The sequence below is a fragment of the Ascaphus truei genome, chromosome 1 (assembly GCF_040206685.1).
Source record: "Ascaphus truei isolate aAscTru1 chromosome 1, aAscTru1.hap1, whole genome shotgun sequence".
NCBI classification, from domain to species: Eukaryota; Metazoa; Chordata; class Amphibia; order Anura; family Ascaphidae; genus Ascaphus; species Ascaphus truei.
The window spans coordinates 313,852,585-313,872,992 of NC_134483.1; the positions used below are offsets into that span (position 1 = coordinate 313,852,585).

At 40.2% G+C, this 20,408-nt stretch overlaps 1 protein-coding gene across 7 annotated transcripts in view; it reads right to left on the reverse strand.

The window, feature by feature from the left end:
* Positions 1–20,408, reverse strand: part of HELQ (helicase, POLQ like) — a 27,027-nt gene continuing 6,619 nt past the window's right edge. For all 7 annotated transcript variants that reach the window (XM_075605576.1, XM_075605583.1, XM_075605590.1 and 4 more), the window contains exons 5-19: positions 19,090–19,290; positions 18,747–18,819; positions 17,644–17,741; positions 16,147–16,245; positions 15,360–15,505; positions 13,932–14,171; positions 12,409–12,550; positions 9,956–10,060; positions 8,448–8,661; positions 7,039–7,196; positions 6,432–6,527; positions 5,117–5,290; positions 3,983–4,096; positions 3,060–3,194; positions 1–227 (exon numbers count right to left, since the gene is read on the reverse strand). In XM_075605576.1, coding sequence (XP_075461691.1) covers positions 108–227; positions 3,060–3,194; positions 3,983–4,096; positions 5,117–5,290; positions 6,432–6,527; positions 7,039–7,196; positions 8,448–8,661; positions 9,956–10,060; positions 12,409–12,550; positions 13,932–14,171; positions 15,360–15,505; positions 16,147–16,245; positions 17,644–17,741; positions 18,747–18,819; positions 19,090–19,290 — 2,115 coding nt within the window. In that variant the 3' untranslated portion in view covers positions 1–107. The remainder of the gene's footprint in view (positions 228–3,059; positions 3,195–3,982; positions 4,097–5,116; positions 5,291–6,431; positions 6,528–7,038; positions 7,197–8,447; positions 8,662–9,955; positions 10,061–12,408; positions 12,551–13,931; positions 14,172–15,359; positions 15,506–16,146; positions 16,246–17,643; positions 17,742–18,746; positions 18,820–19,089; positions 19,291–20,408) is intronic.

The window sequence follows — 20,408 nt, forward strand, 5'->3', positions numbered from 1 at the left end:
TTTAAAAGTAGGTGTGATTTATTTATTTCATCCATAGGAATTTAGTGTTCAATAATTAAGTGCTAATAATAATAATACAAAAAAAATCTAATCTAGTTCATATAATTTTATTCAGTCGTCATTAAAGGATTTTCTGTCTTTAAGGTAAGTGCTGGGAGATCTGATGGAAGGCGCAGAAGTTCTTCCACCTCTTCTTGAAGAGCTTCTGCCTTTTCATTCAGTAGCATCTGTAGGAAACACAACAACAAGGGCAGCAACATAACAAAATAAGAAGTATATCTATGTATGCATGTGCAATATATATATATATATTATAAACACACACAGCATAATGTAGCTGTATGGACACAGTGGCACTATTCAGTCATTAAAAAAATGGGTTAACGTACCTTACGGTAAACTGTTTAATTTAGATATTTAGTAGCAAGTCAGAGGTCTACCTGTTTTCTTAACTACTGTAGTGCTCTTAAGTATTTGCTGTAATGCAATAAATGTTTTATGCTTAGTACTAACATGCCACCAGCTAAAGTACAAAATAGGCATTAAAATGCATTGCACGAGCTATCTTTAGGTCTACAATGCTTTTTTCACCCCCACTAGAGGGAGAAAGGGAAAGGATTATTATGATCAATATGAAATACCGTATTGGCTTAGTGATTATAACGCAATGTTTTAAAAAAAATAAAACTAAAAGCTGAAAAATCCATATTCGCCTTATAATCGGGCCCCTAACATTCCTGTATGTGCTACTAAGACAGCAGCCGTCTGTGCTCCATTCATTCCTGTGCGTGTTACCAACACAGCAGCCGTCTGTGCTCCACGTGCTCAAGGACATTGCAAGTTTTGGCTGATTGATCCTTGTGCAAAAAATGAGTCACCACGATGAGATAGGGAACAAGAAAGGGCCAAATTAACCAAGGACTGCAAAGGAGTTATGATGGCAATTTTAAAATGATGGTAGTACGTGCGGCAGAAAATACAAAGAACTGTGCAGCGGTTAAGGAATTTGGCATAACTGTGAATAATGTGAGGCGATGGCGGAAACAAAAGAATGAACTCTATGAAGAACTTGATGCACATGTTACTCAGTACATTAATGAGATGGCCAATAAAGGATTTCCCGTAACAAGAGAAGCTATCCAGTTCAAAGGACGTTAAATTGGAAAAGAGTTAAAGATACCAGGATCGGATTTTAAAGCCAGCTTCGGACGGTGTAGGAGAATGATGCTATGAAATGGGTCAACTCTGAGGTGACGTACAACTTCGGCACAGAGGCTGCCACAGGATTTCAGTGACAAACTCATTTCATTTCAAGACCATGTTACAGCCATAAGGAAAAAGCATGGTTATCCTGTAAGTTTCATGGGCAATGCAGATCAAACTCCCCAATAAAGGAGAGAAATCAGTAATGATTCAAATCTACTGTAAACGGGAAATGTAGAGTAACAGTTATGCTCGCAGTTGTAGCAGATACAAACTATGCCCAAAGAAAAGTTACCTTCTGGCCTGATAGTTTCAGTGCAAGAAAAGCAGTGGATGGATGAAAGACTTGTTTTGAAGTGGCTAAAAGGTGTTTGGGGAAGAAGACCAGGAATGCTATTCAGAATAAGATCAATGCTAGTATTGGATGCCATTTAGGGGACACCTAACCCCAGGTGTCAAAAAACAAATTGCAAAAATGTACACAGATTTGGTTGTCATCCCCGGAGCTAGGACCTGCCAATAAGAAGTTCTCAATGTGGTTGTTAAGAAACCATTCAAAGACAATTTAAGAAAGAAGTACACAGATTGGTTTTGATCTGGTGGCCACACTCCTCCACTGGTAAGATAAGAGAACCAACGTTCAGCCAGTTATGTGATTGGGTACTTCATGCTTGAGATTGGATTTTCACCCAGAGTATTGTTCAGGGCTTGTTCAGAAAGGTTGCATTTCCAATGTTATGGTTGGTTCTGAAGATGATCTTTTGTGGCAGCCACAGCACACATCCAAGACAGCACAGGAAGTGACTCAAACAAAGAAGAGAGTGGCGATGATGCTGCTACAGACGGGGAATTGTGAAATTGTACACATTTTCCGAAATGAAACTGTTGTATTGTTTATTACTTGTCTGCATTTGCACTGGAAAGTAAGAGTAGCCTACAGGGCATTATAAAATACATATGTGAAGTTTCAATAGGCCCAAAACATTTCTCTTTCCAGCAGCTTATGAAATTAGGTCCCATTCTAAATCGGACCAATATGGTACTTAGGCCCATGTTCACAAAAGGGTGGTAAGCTTTAGCACGTCTTAACTCGCATTCATTTAGGTGTGTGAATGCATAACAGCCTTTAGTGAATATGGACCATAGGTTCTTACTCAATATGTTGCTTGTAGCAATCTGCACCTTGCTCTGAAGTGATTCTTTCCTTTCGTGTGTATGCTCTAGTACAGGGGTGCGCAAACTTCTGTTGCTGCGCCCCCCTGCATCCACTCCCCCGGTGCTCGTGCCCTCCTTACCTATCTGTCGGCGTCAGTGGGGTCATGTGACGTGACGCCATGGCGACGGGCATCAATGCGGGTTCATGTGACGTCACATGACACTGCGGCATCATTTGACGCTGTGTTGCCTTGTCAACGTGTCAACTGAAGCCGGCTGAACCTCGGTAAGTTCAGTTGCAGAGGCCTCGCGCGATCCCCTGGCATTTAATTTAAATGGCTTGGGGAAGAGCGTGGGGTCTCTGCAAACACCGCCCCCCCCCCCCAAAGAAAATCCTGCGCCCCCCCAGTTTGTGCATCCCTGCTCTAGTACTGCAGGTATATTTGGCTAATTCATAGGCTTTTTGATCATTTTCTATCATAAAGGAATAGTTAGAAGGCGTGTGTTAATTTATATTTTCTAATGAGAATTGGGGGGGGAAAAGACAATGTTATGTACTTCTGCATGCTTAAATCTTCTAAAAAATTATCCTACAGAACTGCACATTTAATCATAAAATGTAACAATTATTCTAGATGAATAGACTAAACTGAACTGTGGCTCCAACAATATCACATGTAAAATACACATCAAGTTATCACCTTAGCGGAGAAAACCATCAGCTTTGCCTGACGTCTGGACAGATGTTCAATCGTCTTCACCATCACTTCTGGGTTAGCATTTGCCAGATGCGCTAGAGTGGTGTAACCAGCATTGTACAGCTGTTTAGCTCGAGACTATAAAACAAGACAATGAACATTATGAAAACATTCTGCCTGACCCACCATCTATTCATCTGTAATGTTTTGCTGACCTCTTACTCCAGATGTGACGGAAAAAAGCTCAAGGAACAAAGGATACATAAAATAAACAGTATCTTTTGTTATTGTGGCTCCAAATGTATCATGTTTACGTTATACCAGAACAGTTACATATTTGCACAAAGAATTATAAAGCAAGCCAAGGAGCATATATGCTTGAAAATATTATCAATGTGTAAATCCTTTTATACCGCAAGATCCTTGGAGCAGGAACCAGCTTGGTTATTGTATTAGAATATGTTAACTTTATAATATTTGTGAACGTTATACAGTATATATTATACTATTGCCTCCTTTTCCTATTTTGCTGTGGAATGATGGTTTAGCAGGCGATACTGCTCCAATGCATTGCCCCAATGCTGGCATGAAATTGGACAAAAATTGAAAGCAGCTCCATTTAAACAAATAATGCGCTGCATTTTAACACCACAAGCAATATTTTACGCGTTTTTGGATGCAATGCAAACATTAACAGGGGCAACAATGTTGGCTACATCTGTATGCTGAACATATTGATAACACACAGCAATGCTGCAAACCCAGATTGAAAGACATTTAGGGGCATATTTATTAAGCCATAAGTCTTACGTGTCATTCAAGTGTATCGGCCATAAGGTACGTCACAACACAAGATAGACGAGTAAATATGGCCAGTTATGTTACTTCAAAAGCAAATCAACACACACAGTACTTTTCCTACTAACCTCCAAAACACCAGCGACCTCCATAAGTGGTATAAGCTCTGACTTTACACAGTAACTCAGTCTTTTGGTAACTTCCTGGAGAAGAGTTTTGTACGCCCAGAATTCATCCAACTCCTGCAGAGAAAATGTGCATTGATTGCAGATATGGAATAAAACTGATAGTGACACTTTGCGTGCTGGAAAAGCTTTGCACATCCTCCAGCACAAAGATTCACATTACAGTGGAACAGTGTGACAACTGTAGGGGTAGGATACGAAAGTATTTTTACAGAGAAAACAACCCCAAAACTAGTACAAAAGGAATAACCTCCCTGCAGTGTCAGTGGAGGCATGCACAGGAAATGGGTTAAATGATGCTTGGTATATACAGATGGTAACCCTCAAAAACAAAAAAAGCTTGCAACCTGGGGTAAAGCAATGAAAAGTATATACTGGCTATGCATCTTAACCCTGGCTGTGCTTAAAGCTGTGACCATGCACCAAGCTTAAGCCTATAGGGAACCATGTTTAAAATGGTTTTGAAGCAAAAAGTGTCACTGTGTGCTCATTTGCATGTCATTTCCCAGAATCCCTTGCTGCAGTGGAAGTGCTGTGTGCTGGATGATAATGGTGAAAGGTGGGGTTGCAGACCTGCCTAAGACATGCAGATGAGCATACAGTTATATTTCCATTATATATATATATATATATATATATATATATATATATAAAACAAAACAATGGCACTGTACAATGCAGAATGAAACCCCCTTAATGATAATGATTAATGTTTAATTGGACGTTGAATATACCATTATTAACATTACACAATATATGTCCATGACCAGCAGATTTATACCTTGATGGCCATACATTATATATCAATGCAACAGTTACAATAATTGACCTTTAATTTTTTTTAATGTCCTCTTTCTGAGAATACATTCAACAGGGTGGATATAAAACCCAAGTAAAGTTGCAGTGCTTAGGAATGATTGCCAATGTCCCAGTTGCCCTCAGCTACCAACAGAGATATTCCACGTGTGTACCACTTAGAGTAAAGATGGACAGGGACACTTTAGCAGCATGTGCAGTGCAGTACTCATGGGCAGCAGTACCTGCAAATACCTAGTTCTCTCTTTGGCAACTGTTTACCTCGCAGAAATGTAGCACAGAGGAGGAGAATGAAGCAGAGGAGTTCAGCAGATTTTGAACGGATCCTCGAGGCATGTTGAATTTCTCAGACACGCACCATATATCGGTTTCTTTCAGCAAGGCGTACAGTACAAAGGAGAGGTAAAGCCTATTCACCACTCTGTCATCCGCACTCTAAAAACGTACAAAACATTGAAAACAAATTATTAGAATACTTTTTTAGTTTGTGGCTTAAAAATACTGGCTGGATTTCACCTGCCGGAACAAAATCATGACGCAGAGACGGTGTGCGACGCCGACGCAAGGATCCAGCGGCAGCATTTTTTAACGATTTCAACGTTTGGAGGGGGTGATCCTTAGAGGGTATTTAAGGGTCCTAAGTGAGAATGCTTCCCCAAGCCCTGACAACGGTCCCAGCTGTGACCGAAACTGAGAAATATGTATATTCTATAAAAAAATCCTTTTCTGCAACTTCATCAGTGCCCACTGCCTTCCTACCATTAAAAATACATGGTAACACTTAGCCCTGAGTACCACAGGGCCATGGTTCTCCGGCACTCGCGATCACATGATCGCTCCGTCACTGATGAGAAAATGGAAGGAGTAGCTACTGTCACGAGGCCCCTGGAGTGCCGGACGCCATGACATAGCTATGTCCATAGGGCACCCACAGGGCTAAACTAAGTTCACTCTGTCATTCCTCTCCTGATTTATAGTGTCATTGAGATGCAATCCCTTTTGCTGTGGGAAATGCCTATCTTTTTAGGACAGGATTTACACATACTGGTCCTTCTCCGCAACACTCATGTCATTTAAAAAGTAGAAAGTGAAGACAAAGAAAAACTAGCGTTAAAACAATACGTTGCATCCAGTATGCAGGCCCATAGGATGATATTATAAACAGGTACTTTATTATATTATTTGGACCCGAATTCCAATACGTTTTTAATAGAGTGGACATTGTACTACTGTTTACAGCACTGCACACATCAGCAGCACAATGAAACCCGCCACCAATCAGGTTATAAACTCATTTGTAGCCCTTGCAGCATTATGAGAGATAAAGTGACTTGAGGCTTTCCCACGGATTTGGCAGAGTTCTAGAGAAGGCCATATTCCTCACGTCAGAACAATTATTTTTCACATAACTAATAAGTACCTGTAGCTTCATTACATATACCGTGCCACATAACAGCAGAGACGGTTTTAAATTGCTTTCATTTTAGATTTGTTGCTATGTGAGACTGCGCCTTTAGCTAGCACTTTAATAGTCACACATAGTGTAATTACACAACTGCAACACTGATCTACTCACCTTTACAGCTTGACATGAAACCTTCCGCGCAAGGAAACTTTCTGGCACCCCCACGGTAGCGGCAACTTTCTGCTCTATTAAACTGAGCTGGTTAAACTGTAAAAGTTGAAAGCAACAGGCATTTAAATCAAGTACACAGGCTTCTCTATTAACATTATTTTAACAGGAGTAATGATATTAGTTGACAACTTTCCGGGATTCATTATACCCTGACAGAACTAGCCACGAACCAAGAACTTATTAATCTTTCACATCTTTCTTTGATATACATAAGTAATCTGTGTGCATTACATAGCTTTGTCCACATATTTGTGGAGAAATAATAATAATAACAAATGTATATGTAGGTTGTAAAATATTATTATTACTTAAGAACACATCATTTAGGTACAATGCTTCTGACTCACTTTGACCCTCAGTTACAGTTGCAGTTTTTTAATTCTTTACATGCAAGGCCACATTGGTCCTGTTTTGTGGGAGTCATTTTTGTATGACGCTTCCAACTCTCATTTGACATTTCATTTTTCAGCACAGTAACAATCCCCTAATCCACATATTTGAAATTTAGCACAATTAAGAAGCAACAGAAGTCAGCACTAAACCTCACCTGTCTGAAATAGATCATCCAGTCTGGACTGCATTGAGCAACCATGTCATATGGTGTCACCAGGTAGAGGAGATGAAGATAGCTATCCAGAACCAGTCCTTCCAGGCCCTTTTTCAAGTCATTGTACAACACATCACAGTAAGCCAAATCGATGGATCCTAAAACAGAATGATTCGTTTGTATTGGTAAAAAGAGATTGCATCAGTAATGCCTACCAATAATGAACGAGAATAGACAGGCATCATCAAATGCGACGGGTATTCACTATTCCTTTAATTTATAGGTAGTACAGCAAATATAATACAAGCACTGCAGTTTGAGAAGTGGCGATGTCCAGACCATTTGTTGCAACCACTACATTTTGAATGTGTTCAAGTTCATTTGGAGAGATTTTCCCAGTTAAACACACATATACATTTCAATGCTTAGCCCTGAAGACCAAAAAAAGTAGCCAAAACATAGATACATACATTGTCTGCCAAGTAAACTTTGTCTGGTGCCTGGCTTGGAGAGTAGCAGAATATCAGTCCATGCTATTAAGCAACTGTAATTGTTGGCATGATGCAATTTTTCTGTATGCTAGAAGAAAGCTTAACTCGGCTAGATAAACCCCCGCCAAGCTCACACTGCCAGCTACGGCCGCGCGTTTCCATGCACGCCTCCGCCGCACGCTCCTGCAGCCCAGTGATCTGTGCTCAAGCTGCAGGAGTTGGGTCGCGGCGGTGGGTGTGAAAAAAAATTGGCATATATACGCTCCAACACAACCGTATGGTGGGATATATGTTAATATCCCCTCCTGGTATATTGTGCAGACAGTTGCAGGTGGCCCCGGAATCCCCCCCCCCCCGGTTCCCCCCGTCCCCCTCCCCCCCGTCCCCCATCTCCTCCGATTTCACTGCCGAGTCTGAATTTCAGCAGCCTGTCTGGACATTGATTGGCTGCTGAAATTGACGTCACGCTGCTGCAGCCGGAGATCACAGTTTCAAAAGACTCCAGCTACTGCAGCAGCGTCGACGCCGTACTTTGCAGCCAATGGTAGTTTCAATACTGAACACTACCATTGGCCACCAGGAGTCTGTCACGAACGCGCGCACATAAGCGCGTGCACGTCGTGTAGCGCGCTGTGTGAGCGCGGCCTTAGTCCTGCTGTACACCTCAGTGGCAGCATGCTACATTCATTTCCAAAAAGGGGTTGTGAAGGTGACCTGCTGATTTCATTGTTCTTCTGCAGGAGTCCCTCCAGCAGCAAAGCTCTAAAATTGTATACAGCTGGTTAAATTCAGGTTTTATGTAATGATTTACTTTTTATAGCATCCACGGCAATAAAAAGAAGAACAATAGGCCAATAACAAAAATAGATGGTTAAAATGCCACAATCTCCTTCCATACAATACTTCAGATTCTCTCACCTTTGTAGGTTGCTTGACCTAGATTTGAGATCTCATATATATGTTGCTCTGTTTCACTGCACATTTTGAGGTGTATTAGGTCCTTGTCTAGAAGTTGCTCCAATGATTGCCTTGTTGTGTCCCACAGGCTCTTTTCCTTGCACAGATGAGTTTGTTGAACACTGAATAATGTGTGGCAAACAAAGTGATAGATTTCCTTAGCTGTCCTTGCAATCTAGAAAAATATAGAAAAAAAATTAAAGTGCCCCAGAGACGTCCAATAATTCTTTTTAAAATTGACAGCTATTGTATGTTTTTAGGTACCAAATTAAAAAGTTGCATGAACAGTGACTTTCTTAGGCCATGCGTATACCGGTGGTGCACGTGCGCACGACACCAGAACAAATTAATGTACTCCAATGCAGCTGCACATAGTTCGTGCGCGGTGTGAGCGACGAAGAGTGACTGTGCAAGCTTTTCCCAAGGAGATTTTTTATTTTGGCGCGCGGCGGCCACGTCACGCGAGCGTATCAGCCAATGAGGGCGTACTGCTCACGGCCACGCCTCCGATGCCTTCTGCCTGTAGTGAAGGTTTCGGGCGTGCGCATCGCCCTGGTGACGTCACGAGGGAGCGCGAGCGCAAGCGCACTGCCGGACCTAGTATAATCAAGGCCTTAGGAGATGTATTGAACATCTCTAAGGCCTGTAATATACTGCGCACGCGTCAATGAAAATTGCCTGTGTGAGGCTGACTTTGCTATAGTTGAGACACACGCGCGCCCGGCCGTGAGCGGTGGCGCGGCAGATCAGAGGAAATACAAGAAATTTCTATTTTCGCACGTCACCGCTTGCCCTATAGACACTAAACGCGCACGCCACGTGAAACACCATGCACGCACCTGCACCAGTGCGTACTATATTACAAGCCTAAGGCTTTTATTCCTTGAACAGTGCTAAACTTTAGCACACCTTAAGACTTTCATTTAAATAGGTGTTAAAGTTTGTTAATTAGTAAATCTACGAAACCCTCCTTCAATGTTAAAGTAGATTTTGTATCACGCTTCACACTTTGGTATAGGAGCCCGTTCCTGCCAATATTTAAAAATAATACTAAATTGTCAGAGCATACAATACAAAGGAATATTTGATATCTTCCTTATAATACAGCTTGTCAGTTTGGGGTTCATCAAGTTATTCTAAAGATTATTAACTTCATACATCCATCGTTATAATTATATATACGCACCCACAGCATTATTTAACTTTTTCGCATGCAGCTAATGCACTTACAATGGTGTCTGCTCCCACTGGCACGTTGTGTGTGTCCCGCTGCGTGACTGCAGCTGCTCCTGCAACAGAAGGTTATCGCTGTGGAGGGTCCAATACCGGAAGTATGGACTCCCTGCAGCGATGCAGCAACCGGCATGGTCCCCGGAGCCACAGCTTTTTGCCCTTTCAGCCACGGCTCCAGAGACCTGCATTCTGGCTACATCTATATATATATTAAAAAGACAATATGATATAAATACCTTCAGCCCAATCAGAGAAAGCAGTAGGCTTTGCAAGCCCTTTCCAAAGTCATACATGAGATTGCTGTAACAGTTCTCCAATGGTTTGCTGACTAATTCCTGCACCTGAAAGTACAGTGAATATAGTCTCGTTCAGTGTTTTACATGTGCATTGTGGCCCTAAGAAGTTTTGAAATAAAATGACATCAAAGGTATAAACACATGAGCCTTATTTGGCTAGAAGCAGTGGAGGTTTATGCATGAGCTATTTCTATGACATCAGTTTTTTTTCTATATCCCCACTGTCACAAAAATTGAGTGAAATTGAAGCCCTGATGAAGCTATCCAAAGTGAAACGCGTAGAGTCACTGTGGTATGTTTTGCTGTCTCCCATCTGCCCTCATGATTCAGCCCGGATCTTCCTCCACCCGGGACCGGTGGTGCATCAAAACGGAAGTGACACGACGGAGAGATTCCAGACGGAGGTGGCAGTGAGAGCTCCGCACTTGATGCACATCATATTTTATGTGCCTTGTTATTTATGACACTATGTAAGTGTTTAATTCATATTATGCTCATATAAAGTATATTTATCTATCTGTATTGCACTACAGCATGTTGGCTTTCTCCTGCACTGCCAACACAACGTCCATACTACAAAGGAATTGAGGATTACCACCTACCTGAGCTTGGATAGGACCCTTACCATCCACTGAATTATTTACCACAGTTTTGGATATGCCCATTTGATTTTGGGAAAATGTGAGTTCCCACCTCAAAGGCTTTTTCAATTCCCTCACTTATAATTTAAAGACATATTGCACTAGGATGTGTTTCTATTTCCTTACATGTATCACACGGACACTTGTGCTGCCCTACTTTTGAGATCATCCTGCTACAAAGGGAAGTCCACGGACAGTTCCTTAAGGGCTTTGAGCAGAATTTATATACATTTTTGTTGTTACACTATATGCACAATAAGTGTCACTTTATTCACAGATTGTATTTATTGTTTATCACAGTATATTCACTTTATTGCACATTAATCACTGTGATTTTCACATAGGAGCGCCCTTTACCATATTTGTTTTATAAAATTACCTGGGACAGAAAGTCCATTTGCCACATCAAGGCTCTTCGTGGGCCGACAGTTGAAGAGTTCTGGTGTACGTGTTAATGTTGTAATCTTTCTTGTATGTTCTGTTATTATCATACCCAGGGATCGACAAATGCACTCGCCCGGTCACCACGGGTGACTGCATTTTGGCCGCTGTCGACTGCTTACCTGCGGCGGCATCCCCCGACGTTTCCCGGTCTTCTTCTGCAAATTCATCTTTTCCCCCTGCAGCACCAGTTAAAATGGCCGTGCGGTGTCAAATTATGCCCCGTTGCCATGGCAATGAGACGCTATGTGATGTCGTGACGTTACGCGGAACCACGTTACGCAACGTCACGAGATCACCACGTCCCGTTGCCATGGCAACGCGGTGTCATTTTAACTGGAGCTGCAGGTGGAAAAGATGAACTTGCAGGGCAGAAGACAGAAGGCCACACCCCGCCGTCAGACCCCGCCGCAAGTGTCGTGAGGGGGGGCTGAGGGAGTGTTTTGGGGGGGGGGATTGACTTTTAGGGGAGGAGGGTGAGTGGGTTTTTGCCCAGATTGTCGGGCCGTGGTCATACTAATTGCACTCCATTGTGGAACATATTGGAGCTTTAAATATAAATAACACCATTCTTGTGTATGAACAACTGTTTAAGTAGTTTTTCTTTATAAAAAAAAAAATCTTTCCTTAACAACCTTCTGAAAAAGCGGCTTTCTACACTTTTAAGGGCACGTAAATGAACGTGTGAATGAGTTTGAGTGTTTCATAAAGGGAATGTCTTTATATGCACCAAGGGTTTCATAGGAAGCAATCAAGAGAACTGTGAGAACTTCATTACTCCTTGTCCTATAGTCTGTGAACTAAACAGTGCTGTCCAATGGCAAAGACAGCCAAAAATAAGACAATGATGTGGACAGCGGGGAGTCTAAAAGATGAGCTTTCACTAAAATGATATTACACATTTAGTGCCATATACACTATGTGGTGCTCAGCTGTAAGGAACTAACGATGGCTTCCTGCTTCCAGTTACATCAACTGAAGGGGAGAGATCTCCCTTCTGCTTAGTTTGCGGTCAGAGCGTGTGAACAATGCCTGGAAAACAAGCAAAACCCAATGACGTAGAGCGTACATCATAAAGGCCCTGTAGCCTATAGGGCACTGAAGGGGTTCGGTGACTGTAGTGTAGTGAAAAACAGTTAATTGCACTATTAAAAACCCAGGATGTGGACGCACCCTTATCAGTACTAGTATACACTACATAGCAGGTTCAAAACACTGCAGACCAGTGCCCCACTAAAAGAACTTAACGCATATTTTTAATGACAAACCTGGTATTATTTTTGCAACCAAATGCATCATTCCAAACATTACCATTTGCTTGTCTTTTTCCTGTATAATGAGGATGCTCTCTCCAGCACTGTCAATACCAGCTCGCCCAGCCCTGCCAATCATCTGTTTATATTGGGCTCTCTTGAGGAAATCTCTGGCAATGTAAGGAGCTCGTAAAATAACCCTACAGAGGAGACAACAATGCAGTGAAATTCAGGTATCCAGCTTCCCACCAAACCATCAAAATATGAACAAAAAAAGTCAATGGGAATTTTTGACTGATCGCTCCGCTTATTAAATAATCCCCTAAAACATCGATATGTTTGCGCAAACTCATGTTTCATGGTAATTGCTGCCACTTATCTTTCCGTTACACTTCAAAGAGATCAGTGACGTTTTGACAGCTCTGTACACTATAATTAAATCTATTATTGAGGTACAGTATCATTGTTATTATCACAACCTACAACAAATCTCTATTTCTCCGTGACCACTACTATTTTAGGATAGAAAACAGGACTGTTCTTTTAGTTTAAATTTAGCAAACATTAAAGAGTGAGTGTCATTTATGCACAACAAGAGATTTCTGTTTATACCATGCCGGTATGTAGAAAACACTTCTTTCATGTCATCAAAAAATGTGATTTTGGCAAGGTTATATCAATTTTCCTCACAAAAAAATATAAAAACCAAAAGCTAGCATTCTGGTTTTGGGTCAATGATAGAATACAAGATATACACAGGGGTTTTAGCAAGCTAACGTAAACAACAACAAAAAATCATCGATATTTCAGATTCCTTGGAAATAAACAGAGATTTAATTGAAGTGGTTCATTCTCTCTTAACGTAATCCCCGTTATAACTCTTTCTTCTGCAGCCCGTATTTGTGTAAATGTTGTTCTGGAAGTAGATTTACACATTGCTTTATTAATGTTTGCAACAGCCTTGCATTAAAGCAGCAAAACATGTGAAATCTTATATATTTTTTGTTTTTTTAAATATATCAGCTCTGTAGTTAGTGACTGTTTCTTTCAAACAAATAATAAAAATATTCAACTCATAATGCCATTATTAATTAGTTTTAAAGCATCCTTTGATTACTATAGCAGGCTTTTGGACAAGCAGTGCAAGATTTTTGCAACACTTTCCTGTTTCGGATAATTTGTTGCCAATATTCTCAGCAGTTTAAACTGCAACAATAGATGTTACCTTAGTAATACAGTATAAGGATACATTGTAGCTGCCGATTTACACTGACTTACTGAAGGATTGATTGAAACTGAAAGGCAAACGTTATGTTAGTCACACAGTCAGGAGTTTTACAGATTTATAACAGGAGCATCCAACAATTGCCAGCCTAGGTAACAATGTACCCTTTTGTTTTGTTTTTATATGTGAAGCATGTGACAATATATTATACATTGTCACATGCTTCACATATAAAAACAAAAAGTTGGAAAGTAGCATTGCTGCTTTAAGTCGGGAAAGAAGATCCCAAACTCACCAGGTTAACAGTATAACAGCAGAGACAGGACAGAGGCATTGCTACCCCGCGTATGACTGACCTTCGTGCTGGCAGATTGACTCCAGCTGCAAGAGTGGAGGTGCAAGCCAGGAGGCAAAGGACTCCGGCTGAATAAGCCTCCTCAACAAGCTTCCTCTCGTCGCTGGTCAGCCCGCTGTTGTGGTACGCAATGCCAAAGGGAATTGTGCGTTTTAAAACCGAGCACAATGTGCCATTCCCTGTATTCTTCAGGTCTTGAAGCAAGCGTTTTTTTTCTACTTCTCTGTGACTTACGTATGTTCTTTGACAAGAAAAGAAAATAAGAAAGACACGAGTTCCAGAAACGATTGTAACAAGAATGGGACGTAACAATGGCAAACTGGGAAATCGACACCCTGCTCTTTAAAGCTGCAGTTCAAGCTGCCGTTTTTAAAAAATATATATATTTTTTTTCCTCATTAATATGCGCATCAATACAATCTGCACACTGACAAGTGATTAGCTAAGCTGCAGATCGATCCGTTCTCCTGTAATCGATCGCTTGCTCCGGGTTATTTAATTCAGTTCTTGCACAGCATTGTGGGCAATGTAGTCCTGGGATATGATTGACTGGACAGTTACTAGATACAATTGGTGCACTGCTAGGGAGAGGGCGGGGCTCAAGACCCAGAGCCTATCAGAAGGAGAAGGGGCTGTCACTTTGGAAATGCTTCCTACATTAGGCTGCGCTTATAGTGCCGGCGATGGCGACGTCGCAACAAAACAAATGCATTGCCGCCATCGCATGCGCTTATAGTAAGCTTAACACGATGGAACGACTGTTTGGTCTCGATCGCTGGAAGTCAGCTCTATTTGTTTTTTCCAGCGACCATAGTCTGACCGTCGCGTCGCTGGCACTACAAGCGTAGCCTTAGAAACATTAAAAATGTCTTTAAAACAATCTTCTTCTTTTTTTAATGCTACAAGTATTTTCTCATAGTACAGAACTGATTTATTAAAAAGAAAACACACATGTAAGGATAATACTTGAACTGCTGCTTTAGATTAATTCCCCATGGTGCTGCTAGTGGACACAAAGAAGAGAGCTGGGAGGCTACGAAAGCTCTGTACACGGTCATTTCACATACGAAGAATGCGCAAGTAGATATCCCCGCCTATAACAAATCTACACTCCCCTAGGACAGATATGGATCCTAGAACTTTAAAATGCATTTAGTAAAAAAATTAAAAAAAACAGATCACAACAGAAAAGTGCGGCAGAAACTTAATGCTGAAAAGTGGTGGGCAATTGTCCAAACAAAATGGAAGCAGCATACTATGAATGCAGGCAAGAGAATTTCTGCAACTGATTTACAGATATTTGAAAAAATAAAAGCAACATGAAGTCTAAAAAAAATTGTAACCACCGGTATAACATGAAATGTAAGGTTACATTTTTAAATGAAACGTTTCCATTTTTTTTTTCTGGTTGAAATTTAAAATAACTTACTTGTTCAAGTATTTACAAATCATTTCTGCTACATTCTCACAGGTTTTTTTGGTGGGGCAGAAGACAAGGCAGGAATGGTTTGGGATGACCTCTGTCACCAAGGCAATAAGATGGTCAGGGTCTATCCTCAGCATATTACTGGAATACTAAAATAAAATAAATATTGGAGGGCAGGTAGGATCAATGGAAATTAAATCATACTGCACTCCACAATACCCGTTCATTCCACCAATAAGCTTTTTGATTCCAACTACAAGACACTTGATTTGAGTACAAAATTGTGTAATTTGATGGTTTTTTTATTTGTACGGATGCTCTAACTCAATTATAGAAGATAGTGTTATGTTAGTCCAATATAAGGTATCTGATGCATAATTCAAAAGGGCCATGTGCCTTTGATTGGTCCATATTTGACTGCAATGGCATAGGGCGCTCTATATGATTTTTGGGAATGCTTCACTAAAAATCAGTGTTTTTCAAACCTTTCCTTGTGACTCAGAGGATCTGTGACCAAACCAGATTCCCTAGGCAACCATCTAACATTCTATTAATACGCAAAACAATAGAAAAAGTGCTTTCACCTGGATGAAAGTGCATGGGTTGGTCCAAGAGTCTGGTGTGGCAGTGGGTCTCAAGGAGGTTTGAAAAACACTGGACTAGATCATATACTGTACATATAAAAGATCTGTTTTTGATACACAAAGTAGATGTTTGCCATAGTAATCTCCACTGCGGGACACACATTTTTATGCCATTTGCTATTTATTATTGTTGGTGCAGCCTTTACCTTGTAGCTGAGAAGTCGTGAAAACGTGAAGCCATCCTCTGCTTTGCGGTCAACTTCATAAATACGGTCTCGGATTTTAACAAATTCCTTGAGTTCCACCTACATTTGTGAAGAAATACAGGGGTGTTCTGAATATCAAAAATTGCACATAAACACATTGTTGGCAGTTTCACCCGTCTTCGGTCAATGCCAATCTTTGTCTGCAAGTTGCAAAAAACCCTTCATCTGCAAAAACTTATTTGGTGCTAAAACGTTGACTTTTAATAAAAACACGAATCTATATTTTTCATTATTTTCTGATTTGCTTGGATCTTATATTCTATTTTAAAAGCATTTGTTATGGTTTATGGCGGCCTGATGCCTATTTATGAACCCTGATATAACTGGACTTCCACTGGGGTATTTTTATTTTACATGTGGTATAGAAGTCTAATTTTGGGAGCACAGAGACCCACTACAGTTGAAGCTTAACCTCTAGCTTCCTTCCTTACTCAATGCTCTGAAATTTGTTGGGGATTACAAACATTTTAATCTTAGCTTGTGCACATTGTGTTTCAAAGAGTCCACTGATATGCTTAGTTACAATAAGATTAATTTCTCTTCTGTGTGTAAGCTCTGAAAAGGTCTATCCCAGATTTTATCTCCTTACACGTGCACACCCATAACTGCATCATGAAGAGAATAATAGCGAATTTTACAGTTATTGGATGCCCATAATCTGCACTTCAATGCCCTATGGACTGGAGGCTCTTATTATATACGGGATACATCCTGCCTTTTTGAGCACTTTTTTACACTGCACAGGAACACTGTATGGAAGGAACGAACCCTCCCTTTCTCTTGATGTCACAAAAATGATGTCGCGATCACGTGATCTGCCGGATAGGCCGTAACCACTGAGGTGGCAGAGCCTTCCGGTACTGAAGGTGTTAAGAACATATACATTTTGTACAGTGTATTAAAAAAACAGAAAGATCTATGCGGTAAGTCACACCTGTGAGTACATACTATAATTTTATCTATGAAAAACTTTTCATGTTGATCACAGGTATCACAATCCACCACCTACATTTTATACAAAATCCAATTTTCTTGTTGTGAAAATCATTTGTAAATAATTACCCCCTTGAGGCTGTGTAGTAGGCTGTTCTAATGAAAAGCCAGGAAGGTCTTATTGCACGTAATATACAGTATAGGGCATTTGGTTACTGCTCAAATCGCCTTTTGAATTCGAAACAAAAACATAACATTATATTATGATTTTTAATTGCTTTCGGATCCTGCTTCTTGGTTAGATTTTTTTTTTTTACTGTTCAGTCTAAATACAAATTATTCTTATTATGCACAGGTAGTATCCAGTTTAAATGCGGAAGGCTAAGTATCCATGTAACATACCAAATACCACTCCTCAAGAATTTTCTATTAAAGACGGGTCTTGAATAGTTCAGTCACTAAAGAAAATGTTACCAATGTTTTACATAATTCAGAAATACTCACAGGTCTGAAGTTATTGGTGTAATACTCCGCCTTAAGAAACTGCTGCAGATCACCCACATTGTTCAAAGTTGCACTCATTCCAATTATTTGTGTGCTTTCTGTAAAACAGAAACAAGTAGCCATGAGGTAAATAGGGCGCAGCCATATTGTTGTGCTATTAATAGCGGCTGTCTTGCACGTGAACAAAACAAAACATTTAATGTAGAATTACAAAGGTCAAATATTAGGCCAGAAACGTTGATTCTACATTAAACCTTGTTCCCTTTTTGCATCAAGTCTAGTGGAGTGCAGATGCACTCACTTTTTTCCAATGATATCCTCACAAGTTGTGGAAGACCATGCACCCGTGACAGCTGTACATGCAATTGTGAGTGCTCCTATTTTCTTGTGATGCATATTGTACATGTGAACTATGCCAGCCAATTTCAAAGAAGCTATGCTATTGTACTAGGTCCCGTCACAAAGATTAACCAACAAGGAAGTTAGATTTTTTTTCCTATTCCGTAATCCCTAACACCGTTTCTACTGTAATTGGTGTTGTGTTTATGATTATACAGAATTAAAGGCACTTTTGTATGGTCGCAGGAGCACATGCAACCATTGAGGAATGAGCAATCATCAAAACGTCAACTTTCAAACTGGAATGCAAATGTAATATTTAAACATACATTTTGTTTTTTTGCCATTCACAAGTGGTATCATTGGCAGGTTCAACCCCCTTTAATTGGAAGGGAGATAAAGATAGGACCTGATGCATGTATATGTAATTATTGTGAAGGAGTGGAAAGTTGGGATTGCACGAGTGACCCAGTCATTCACAATGCATTCTTTAATTTTAACGTTTTTTCCACTTGCATGCATGCAGCTCCCAAAATCAGCGAATAAATCACGGATAAAGGCAGCTCAAAGATGTGCAATGGTCTGCTATGGGCACAAAGGGAAATTAACTACCGCAGGGCACTTTTGTCCCTGGTTAATACTACAGGTGTTTTTCAGTCTTTATGAAACCCAATGTGTATTAGGCATTGTCATGCAGTGTTGTGTACAGCTACATACACTATGTAAATAATGACAATTACTCACGAGCATAAACATTTTCTTACCACTGGTGTAGAGAATTTTAGCCAGGGTCATTTCTAAAATCGCTCCTCGACTACCTTCACCAAGCATGTGCAACTATTAGCAGGAAGAAAAGAAAAAGATCTGTGAACTTTCCCTACAATCTCTTCAGTGGAAACACATTGAAAATAATGTATAATGCTATACACCACGTTAGTAAAATTCTCTAAAAGGACGATCTAATATTCACAGAAGCATCCTAGATTTACATAAATGTTCACTTTAAAACCTTATGCGAACCACATTCTCAAAATCTAAAAAGAATGGTCGATAGAATCTTTAATTAAGGCTTATATTCTAGTATACATGTCTTACTAAATGCATTACCTCATCGACTACGACAAGACCCAAATCCCTAATTCGGCCAGTTTCTATCAAGGAATTGATGAGGCTGTGCCCCTTTTCAATTGTGGCAATGTACAGTGACTTTCCTTTTCTCCTTCTGATAGGAGGGAACCGGCCTTTGCTGCCAGCGTATTCTTCTATTAAGAAGTCCAACTCCACTCCGAAACTGGACAGGCCTCGGACCTAAAAAGAAATAAAAAATATTTGTGGAAGAAATGGATGTTAACATTTTAAAATGTCAAAATGCGACTTCAGGACATTTACTCAATATATTTTGAATCAATATGTATGTAATACAAATACATTTGAGAATGAGATTACATTTTTAACCATTAATGTGAATGTAGCCACAAGTGGTATTTTTATTTGTTTAAACAGTAAGAATCCACATGAAACATTTGATCATAAAACACTAATTGTACTTGTTGCAACGTGAAATTGTTTACTTTTAAAGGTGAAATGTTATTGCCTTAAATAACAAGTTTTATCCTAATGTTGTTTTAACATTAGGTATTTTATCAATAATTCAGCTTTTGAAATTCACAATATTTTAGTGAGATTTTCGATCGGTTCGGAAGGGGTAATCGAGAATGTGATTAGAGTAATTTCTTGTAATTGCCTTTCATGTATTTTTAATTATGGTTGCAATTTGTTTTTTCTTTTTAATCACCTGGCCATTTCCATTCTTGTACAGCCCCATGTAGATGGTGTTTCTGACGCCCAAACCAGTCGGACTTCTGTTACTGTTTACAGGCATACCCCGCTTTAAGTACACTCACTTTAAGTACACTCGCGAGTAAGTACATATCGCCCAATAGGCAAACGGCAGCTCACGCATGCGCCGGTCATCATGTCCTGAACAGCAATACTGTCTCCCTACCTGTACCGAAGCTGTGCGCAAGCGGGAAGGCTATAGAGCCTGTTACACATGCGTTATTTACATCAGTTATGCACGTATATAACGATTGCAGTACAGGACATGCATCGATAAGTGGAAAAAGGTAGTGCTTCACTTTAAGTACATTTTCGCTTTACATACATGCTCCGGTCCCATTGCGTACGTTAATGCGGGGTATGCCTGTATTGCTTTAAATCCTCTATAACATATATTTTTGATATTTTTTACCTCCCTCTGAGCTCCTGTGTGTGGAGTTCCTACTTCTGGGTGGATGTTTATACAGATTACAGGAGATAGAAGACTGAGCTATGTAACCAAGCGTGATGTGGTCTAAACATTTTTTCCAAGTCCATCTTATACATCCAATGTTGATGAAGAATAATTGAGAGTGCAAAACTTTCTT